This window comes from Ictidomys tridecemlineatus, chromosome 8 (assembly GCF_052094955.1).
Source record: "Ictidomys tridecemlineatus isolate mIctTri1 chromosome 8, mIctTri1.hap1, whole genome shotgun sequence".
NCBI lineage: Eukaryota > Metazoa > Chordata > Mammalia > Rodentia > Sciuridae > Ictidomys > Ictidomys tridecemlineatus.
In genome coordinates this window covers 61851820-61862234 of record NC_135484.1, presented here as the reverse complement: position 1 = coordinate 61862234, position 10415 = coordinate 61851820, and the positions used below count along the sequence as shown (strand labels likewise).

Below are 10415 nucleotides of genomic sequence, written 5' to 3'. Positions count from 1 at the left end.
ATATAAAAAGAAAGGCTGACAGCACAATATTCAATAAATAATTTGGATTAAATCAGAATTGCAATTATTTGGAAAAATAAAGTAGATGAAAACAATTTTATTTTCAGAAACAAAAATACCAAAACAAGTATCTTAAAGAAATATGCTGGAAAGCATCTGATAAATACTATAATAGTAATGATATTTCTGAAATTTTGTTCAGCTTAATAAAAAAGCTTTATGAAATACAAATGACATTTATATTGAATTAAAAGATACTGTATAAGTGTGTTGGTCAGCCAATGGAAATATCTAGAACACACCAGGGTAAATCACAAATTCCTGGAAGAAAAAAAATGAAATACCTAAGGGGCACTATGAAAATGTTTAAAAAAGAACTTCCTAGAAATATATTTTTGTCTGACTTTAATCCCTAACTTTGAATTTTAAACATATCTGAACTTCAGATCAAAAATTATTCTGGAGATATTTTGAACTTCAGATCAAAAATTATTCTGGAGATATTTTAAATGTGCTTTTGAATGAAAGCAAACTAAATCATCTCAATATTATAGGTTTTCATTTCCCATAGGCATTAAAAATATTAACATGTACCTTCAAATTTTTTACTTTATTTAGTAAAGTGGAGAAAGAAGATCGCTGAAAATATCCTGATGGAACACTGAAAAACCATCCTCCAGTGTCTAATTAAAATCTCACCTATTACTTAATATTTACTGGGCATACATGTGAGCTTCTATTCTTCAGTTTCTCATGTATGCACAATGTGCATATTGTACATTTGTGTGTCTATGGGGGTGGAGTACCTATTCCAACAGAATCTAGAGCTGAAGTGATCCTTGTTTCTTTACAGTCTTCTTGCTTACAAATGACACTCTGTTATAGAGATTTTTTCTTTCAATGAATAATTCAGACTCAAACTGCATATTGGTAACTATATTTTAAAACAAAAAAAATCCTCACATAATAAATACATTTTATGCACATTAACTTCAAATTTACTTCAGAAAGCTATTTACAATATAAATAATTATAAATGGGAACACTTTGCAAGATATAATTGACATAGCTAATATTTTCTACTTTACATTCCAAAGTAAAAGTTCAAATTACAGCTTTATACTACAATATCACTAAAAACTATACATTGCAAGATGGTATTTGGAATAGTGGCAATCGGTATCTTCTCACAAATATAATCCTTTTTTATAGCATGTCAGTCAAAAACAAACAAAATATTTCATTTTTTTTGAAGTGCCTACTCATATGTTTCATTTTTTTGAAATAGTTTCCTTCAGGGGAAAAAAACAGAAAACAAATTACAGTACTTCTAAAATTTTTCCATGCCAATTTCATTTCTTTCAAAATGTAAACACATCAGGATTATTGGGTATAAATTTAACTGTGATTAAATGCCTACCAAATCAGCAAATTGGGATAAACTCCTCCCATATAGGTTTATGAAAGCCAAGTCTCTCATGCAGCAAAATCAAAATTGCAATAAATAAAACTACAAACATTTGGTTTAAAATTATCAATCAGGATTTCTTATGTGAAATATATATACATGTATATGTAAACATACATGTATATATATGGATATATATACACACACATATACACACACATAATTGGATATGGCACATTTTGTACACCCAAGGTGACGACAAATCATACTTTTCTCTCTGGTGTATATCATTTCTGCATACAGTCTTAAGCAATAGAACCCTGTGTGTGTTGTGGGGTTTGTGTGTGTGTGTGTGTGTGTGTGTGTGTGTGTGTTCTTTCTGCTTACAGTCTTAGAAATAGAATTCTGAGCAAACACCTATTTGGAAATGAGAACAATCTCACCTTTTGAGATTAAGCACTACCCGTACAACCTTTGTGCACAAAAAATGAGCACCACACAAAACTTTTCCCCCAAGAACATTTTCTATGTATGATAACTTCTGCATATGTCCACAGATGTTTTATCCTCATTTAAAATTTGGAATGATGTTTTATCCACAATATGTTTCACAGTAAGAACTACCCAATAGATTTTGCTTAAACTTAAACCCCTATTCACAAAACCTTGACATTTACATGAAAGTTGAGTCACTTATTTGGAGAACTGCAGGATTTACATTCTTTATTAAGTCATTCAGAAAATAGAATATATGTCTACATCTATGGTTTGAGTGAACTAGGGAGCCAGATCTGGGTATTTTAACTTTTTACATCAGAAGGACTGTATTAAAGTGTAAGTTATTTCACTAGATAAGGTTAGTGACCCCAAATGGTCAGATACTCAGTTTTCCAAATATCAGCATTCACTCTGTCACTCCCAATTATAACTAGTGATAATAGATTGCACTGAATAGCTTAGTAATGTCATGCTCTTCAAAGAAAAAGAGAGGAGAGAGCCTTACAATGTCAAATCTGTATTCAGAGTGTCTCTTTAGCTATACGACCTTCTATCACACTTATTTTGTCTAGATCTTGTGGGCCGAAGTCTTTCATTGTATTTTAAAATATCTATGCATATTTTCCAAATAATCTTGCCTTAGAATCAATCCTCGCCTTACATAAAAAGAAAGAAAGCAAGAAAAATGGAGCTTGTCATCCTTTTCTAGAAGATCCCATTAAAGCTTATTTTAAGTGGGATTCTCTGCCCAAAGGCAGCATGTGGCAACAGGGTGTAGAGACAATTAAGAACAGTACCAGTGGAAATATTTTAGCTCTGTGAAATACAATCAGGAAATAGTAAGTGGTTTTTCTGTATAAATGCTGAAGGAAAATCATTTATTGCATCCTGTCTCATTTTGAATGTCACATCAGCACTATTACATCATCTTGTATCAGGCAATTAGAAAATCTAGAACATTAGATTCAACACACTACATCAAAAAGACTCTCGGAGCTGAAGCATATCTAATGTCTGACCTGTAGAGGCTGTGACCTTAATCTTATGCATCCAAAAATAACACATCATATATTTTCAATGATAATTTTAACAGAATTTTCCCCCAAGAAAGATTGGGGAAATACTCATTTATCTCTTTGGTTACTGAGATTTTTTAATTGCTCAAAAACAGGTAAAATGGGCAATAAAGATATTCTTGCTGTCACTATAAAGCATAAGCTTTGCATCATCTAATGAATTGTTTCATACTGTAGCTATATAATTAGAATAGCACATGTTTATAAATTCCCCAAAATGATATTTTAAAAATCCTTCTCTATTTCAATCAAATTTCATGGTTTTCAGCATTGTAGCAAAGTTATAGAAATTAAGGATTAAAACTAAAGCCAATTTAATTTCAATTTTAACTGATTCATTATGGGGAACATATTCATTTTACACCCCATGTTTTTAAGTGACACAGATGACATCTTCCTTATAGGGAAATATGTTCCTGCATAGAACAAAATAATGTAGATTACAAACACATTTGTACATGTGCATGTCAATAGTAAAAAGTTGCCTTGTCAGAAAATGTCAGCTTACTTTGGATCATTTTATAATAATCATGCCATATTGCAACAAATGAAAGTCATATAATACTATGAGCCTATAAGTTGTTATATGCAATGTAAAAAAAACTGCTACTATAAAATTATCTTTCAAGAAATTAAATAGATGGTTATGTATTTAAAACTAGGCTAATCTACCCCAAAATTCAATCAAAATGTAATTTAGTTAATTCTGTCTTCCTTTTAAAAAATTGGTCATATAATTTTAAGGAGCATAATTCCTCATGATTACCCCCTATCTGTTCAGTTCATAATTTATTCCTTCCACTAATCAATTATCTTCCATATAAAAATTCAACTGCAATTCCTGTGATGACAATCTTTTCATTAGCATCTGTTCATTTTCCTTGGTTCTTAAGTAGCCCTTTCTCTGACAGTATCTGTCCTTGACTGATCTGATAAACCATATATCTATCCATCAGTAGAACCCATCTGTACAGATTTTCCTTTCCAAAACCTACCACATTTTCCAGATATTTGTTTCTTTGAAACATGTATCCTACAGAATTCTGCAAAACCTTTAGCATTCCTAAATCCTTATTTCACATGCAAATTAATCATAATCCATTTTAACTATTCCAGGGGCTTCTCAAAATAACTTTCTCGAAATTACTGAATATTTTTTTCTTATATAGCTATGAATTTAACTTTTATTGTACTTTGAACATTTTTAAAGTATATATGACAACCACTACTTTTCTCACACTTTTTTTTTCATTTACATTGGCCAATGTTACTGTCATATCCAAGAAATAGTTATCTAATTTCATGTAGCCTCTTCTCTCATGTAACAAACAACTCAGTATTTGTCTCTCAAATTATTATACAGATTGTCACCAACCAATGGACAGCCAAATAACTGTATTAAATGATGAAAATATAGTTCTAATCCCTGAGTGTCCAATGTCATGTTCTGTTCTCAAACTTATGAGTTCTTTCAGTATATTCCCCTCCTCGAATTTGGCAAGAGTTAAATGCATGAGACTTCTATGAAATATTACCTAGGAAAGTTTTCTAATCACTTCTGTCACTTTGCTTTGAATACTAGAGAATAGTGCATTTTTTAAAATCTTACTATATTTCTTCCCTTTAATAAATTTCTACCATCTACATTTTGAACTGAATCTAAGAAAAAACCAACTGTAACTATACCTGCACCAGAGAGCCCACATACCTGCTTAAGTCACAAAGCTTCTAGGCCTCTGCATGTGTGCAGAAAAGCCAGAATGATCAGTCCTGAAAACTCACAGCAGAGAATTAACTACTTCATAAGTTCCATTCTGCTGCCTCGATGAACCACAGGATCATGTGACACTGAAACTGCCTTACAGACCAGGACACAAGGCCTCAGACATGGTGAGAAATGCAATTGTGGTCACAAAATTAAGTTACAGGCGGGCTCAGAACCCAAACCCAGAGATCTCTGCATCTAGTCCACTAGTCTTTCTACTACATCACACAGAGGTGAAGGCAAGTTTATTGTTTTTGCTGTTTACAAATAATAAGGAAAATGAGTATTTGTGCCTATGCCTTTAGTCAGAGTACTTTTCTGGCCCTTTTAACCACTTGTCTATCTGCCTAAGCTTTCATCTTAGATTCTCTCCTGAGGTTTTCCACATGCTGACACATTGGCACATCTGTGCTTTGAAATGCTTTCAAACACTTAGACCGCTGTCATGTACCACTTCACTGGTTTTCCTCAGTTATTTTTGCACTTATCAGCCTTTTTTCTTGGTGAATTGGTTTGAATTTTTTATTTGGTTGGTTTCATAAGCAAGCCCCAAATATGTGGTTTAACTATTCTGAGCCTTAAGTTGTTTGTTTTGAGATATAATTTCATTCTGCTCGGCCTCTGGCCTTTCCATCTTCACTAAACTACTTCCAATTGAGCACACCACATTTTTGATGTGCCTTCCTACATCTCAATGCTGTTACTTAGAAAAACCTGTACTGCTATGTCAGCGCAATCCTGGTCCTTGTCTAACTCAAAAGCAAGGTGAAAAATCACCACTTCCTGATTGCTTCTAATGGATACCAGGTGAAAACTCATTCTTGCACTACAGACAGAACCACTTCTCTAATTTATGCCTAAACTAAATGAGCTGACTGGTTTGAAACCACAAAGAAATCAGTTTACAAGATGTATCTCTTTCTTTCTGGTTATTTTGGCATTGAAAATTTCTTTCAGAAGCTTGATGTGGTAGAGTTAAGGGAATGTACCCATTTTGGTATATTTGTGGTATATATTCTCCAGTTCTACATGTAAAGTAGACACAACAGTTTGTGAATGGTGGTCTGTGGCTATGAGTTTCACTGGATCATCACAATACAGTATTGTCAATTCATCAGCCCTTTGATGTGGTCTGTATGCTTACTTGGTTTACATGAGTATTTTTCTATTCAAAATTCTGGTTCCCAAATAACTAGAGGGGCAATTTTTGTATTGACTTCAGCTCCATTATCTGTGTATAACCCTGAATGCTATGTTTTCTTTGATTTTGCAGAAACACATGTCAAATACCCAGTAACTTAAATTATCCTCTAACAATCTGTGGCATAGTAAATGCTGATAATGGGGCATTAAACTATAAATATGCTTCAGAGACCCTTGAAGAAAAAAATATTTTAGAAAAACATCAGCTTCCATTGGTTATTATAACAGATGTTCCCTTGTGTCCTTGTGCTGGATCGGGCTGCATCCTTAGATGGGAAGTTACATCAAAGTGTGAGCCATTACAGCCCAAGGAATAGTTTCTAATGGTTTCACTGTCATATAAGTGCTCCAAGGCATATCCAGTTAATGTGTACGCATGCTTATCAAAATACTGGCGGTGAGAGCCAAAGCAGTTTGGAGAGACAGCAGGATGGTCTCCTGCTGTCTGATGAGGAGACATATCCGAATGTAGATAGTCTTTAGCTAGGATCAAACTGGATTTCGAAATGCGATCAGAATTGGGACTACTTATCCGAGACAGTGCAGTGGGACTGTTGTCATAGTCATTTTCATGGGGGCTCAGCATCTTTCCCTCTCTCTGTTGGAGGTGGTCACATGGTGAAGTATTGGAAAGAGCAGAGCCATGACAAACTTCGCCTGTCGGTGGGGGCTGTTGATAGTTTGCAAAACAGAGAGAGTGTTTTTTCCCAGCTCCATTAATAGAAGCCAATTGGTCAGGGGGTGCTTTCCGCAGCTGCAATCTGTTCTCTTCTTCTTTAATCATTTGCTGGGTGGCTCTTATCAGAGTTTCGATTTTGCTAGGTTCGTGGGGGCTGCTTTGATACTGTTCAGTACGATATCGATCACCTGATTCACTGGCTGACCCAGGATCTGGAGAACTGACCACACTATCTTCATCCCAATGACCTCGCCCTAGAAATCAGAAAAAGTAAAACAGTAAGTGGTCTCAAAACTCACCATTTTTTTTTAATTAAGTGTATATCTTTTCCTATTAAAAGCAAACTTATATCTTTAATTTTTAATATATGTAACAATATTTGAAACAGACACAGGCCTACATGCCAGAGCATCAACTTATAGAACTGGAATTCATATGTATATTGGATTCATATAAAAATCACCGGATTTTAAGCACAGGTGAAGCTTATAACAATTTTCTTATAAGATAAACCTTGTTCATGGATTGTGAAGGACAATTAGTGAAATAGTAAAGTGTGTTCATATTCATTTATACAAGTTATTGGACCTTCCCAATTGCAAATAATAAAAAGAAGATACATAGAATTTGGTTTATGCTGTTTTCTAGAGCAATGGCAATGTTAGATTGATGCTTACAAAATGCTTTGAATTGAGATTGAGGAGGACAGTAACATAAGCTGAACTATTCTCTAAATGAATCACTGAAAATTGAAAATTAAGATTTAATTAATTTAATTAATAAATTAAAATTAATATTGCTCAATGTATCTGCAGGAGAGTTACAGTAAAGACCTACTGATCATTTTTAGACAACCAAAGGTTAAAATGTATATTCATATGTATATGTATATGAATATATATGCATAGGTAGATATAGATGTAGCTACATCTTGTCTAGATCATACATGAAGGTACTATTTTAACAAACATAGGGATAAACATCTCAGCGTCAGAGGTCATCATATAGAGAGTCAAGAATTTTAGATTGCTTCTGGAATAAGGTAAAGAATAAGTAAATATTAGCAATTTTAATAAAAGCCTATTTTAAATCCAAGACAGAGATCTAAGATGGAGAAATAGTGCTTCCAAAATAAATTCCATAAACCAAATTATTTTCAAAAATGTCTAAAGACAATATAAAAAGCAAGAAGAAAATCAGGTAGGGACATCTGAGCACTGTAAGCTGCTAAATACAGCAAAGAAGCCCTAGATTACACTATTCACTGCTTTCTTTCCCTCTTTTCTCCTTATTTTATTTCTAATATTTCCTTCCAGACTACGTAGGTTAAACCAGGATTTTCACTTCACTCCTTTCTTTAACAAGCAATTGCTCTTTGCCCTGGGTTTCCATTACCAGACTACCAAAACGTTCCTTGGTTCGGTACAAGTTGTTTACTCAAAGTAAAAGCAGAAAAATAAAAAAGCAAGAATAGAAACAAATCAAAATAACTCATAGAAGGCCTTCAGTGCCTTGTGGTATCTGACAGACTTTATGGATGGGGACAACATTGTCTAGTACATTTCTCATCCTAAGGACAAGAAGAGTAATATCAGAGCCTTCAGATCAATCCTAATGTCAATGACTTAATTAAATAGGGCTTTGTTGGGTGTTTTTTATTTTGTTTGTACTGGGGATTGAACCCAGGGGCACTTTATCACTGAACCACCGAAGCCACATCCCCAGCCCTTTTTATTTTTTGAGACAGGTCTCCTAAGCTTCTTAGGGTCTCTTAAATTAATGAGGCTGGCCTCAAACTTGTGATTCTCCTGTATCAGTCTCCTGAGTATCTGGGATTATAGGTATGTTCCACCATTCCTGGCCAACCTCTTCAAAGATCTTCCTGGAACCAAACTTGGAATGGACAGAGTAAGCTATGCTTAACTAATAAACTTTGCAATTAACACAGAAAAGCATTACCAACATTCAAAGCTTTAACTAAAATGCCCAACTCTGTGTGTTCATAAAGCTATATAATAATCCAAAGATGAAAATCTCAGTAGTTTCTATCTGGCACTCCATCCTTAATCAAAAGCGGCACAGTGGTTGTCATAATGAAGGGAGAAGTTTGGGCAGTTACTGGCACTTAACGTCCAACAAAGATGAACAGCTAGATGAATGATAGTTCATAAAACAAAGATTGGTCTCTCCAGCTATCAATAGTGCCCTCATTGAAAAACATTGCTCAAACTGAATGAGCCTATGGACTACTGAAGTCCACTTTTGAAACAGAGGGAATCAGAGGAAAATAATACTTGAGAAATTGACAGGTATACATACTACAAATTCAATATGCTCAATAACTCCCTTTAACTTGAATTCTATACTGTATGGTTTTTTAAATGGAAATCATTTTTTTCCCACGAGTCATAAATACAGGCTTCAAACATTACCAAAATTAATACACTTAACTGAGCGAAATTGGTCTTAAACCTCACTCATGTGAGTTTCTGACATGGCAATCAAAAGAGAAAACATTTGGGTGAGTCACTCCAGTGTCACACCTAACATCTATAAATCTGCCCTGGAGCCTCATGCTGCACTGGGGAGTCCTTCCCACTGCTCTTACCGTGGATCCTGTGGACCGAGGCGATGTGAGGCATGCTGTTCTCATAGGCTTCTCTGCTCTCCGGGGAGGCCTTGGTCAGGGGCAGGGCTGCGCGAGAGCCCCACCAGGGCTCCCTCCCGGCCTGCGGCGTTCCCAGGAAGTACCTGCCTGCCTCGCACCGGCCTCCCTCGCAGGCCTGGGTATGGAAATGCCTCTCCTCCACCAGCCTGGAGTGGTCGAGCGCGAAGCCGTAGCAGAGAGCGCTGCGGTCCGAGAACTGCCTATAGGCGCAGGACGCGTCGTGCTGCGAGCCGGGCCGGTCCGGGTCCAGGAGCTGCGGGGAGGCTGTGTCGGTCAGGGGACTGCCGCCCCATTGGCTGTCGTGGTCGGATTCCGATCTTTCGGTGTGAAATCCCGAATACTGAAACCGAGAAGTGGAGAAGAGCCATTTCAAAAACAAAGTCGTTTAAACAAACAAACAAAAACAGTCTTTGTTTCTGCAAACACCCCTAAGATCTTATTGGCTTGAGTCACTAGCACCGCTGCTGGGCACCACTAACTTGGCATCGCTTGATTAGTGAAGTGATGCCTTCATAGAAAATCCTTCTGCCTGCTGAAAGGACATAAAAGTAATAACAAACAGCGACTGAAGTCCTTCCTAGGTACTGCCCGAACCGCTTCAAGTGAATAATCTCAGGTAGTTCTGGTAACACTTTAATGGCAGTATCAGCACCTCGCTATATATACATAGAGGAGCTAAGATTCAAAGAGGGAAAATGATTTGCCCAAAGCCCCCGGGGTTAGCAGGTAACAGAATCAAAATTCAAACCCAAGTTCTTCATCACTATCCAAATGGCACTGCCACCAAAAAAGAAAAAAAAAATCCCAAGAAGCCTCCATATATTGTTACTCTTCACTTTTCTACATTTCTTAATTAGGAAAAACAAAAACAAAATTAAAGTTCAAAGCACCAACGTGCTGAATCTTAGTCTTCATACTAGACTGTTTACTCTGAATACTTTGCAGGGTACATGGTAGAGGAGTTAATGCTTACCTAATTTAATTACAATATAACTTTTGAAAAGTCTTGTCTCATATAAACTGGGTTTATTCACTAGGATATGTTTCTTTCTAAAGTGAAACTCCAATACCTAAGGATCATCAAAATAAGAAAACAAGCTATGGGTTCCATTGTCCTT

General features: G+C 35.6%; 1 protein-coding gene across 4 annotated transcripts in view; it reads right to left on the bottom strand.

The window, feature by feature from the left end:
- Positions 1 to 2767: 2767 nt before the first annotated feature.
- Sim1 (SIM bHLH transcription factor 1) overlaps positions 2768 to 10415 on the bottom strand; it is a 72673-nt gene continuing 65025 nt past the window's right edge. For all 4 annotated transcript variants that reach the window (XM_040283144.2, XM_005335883.5, XM_078019567.1 and 1 more), the window contains 2 exons: positions 9238 to 9637; positions 2768 to 6883 (listed from right to left, as the gene is read on the bottom strand). In XM_040283144.2, the coding sequence (XP_040139078.1) occupies positions 6153 to 6883; positions 9238 to 9637 (1131 nt within the window). In that variant the 3' untranslated portion in view covers positions 2768 to 6152. The remainder of the gene's footprint in view (positions 6884 to 9237; positions 9638 to 10415) is intronic.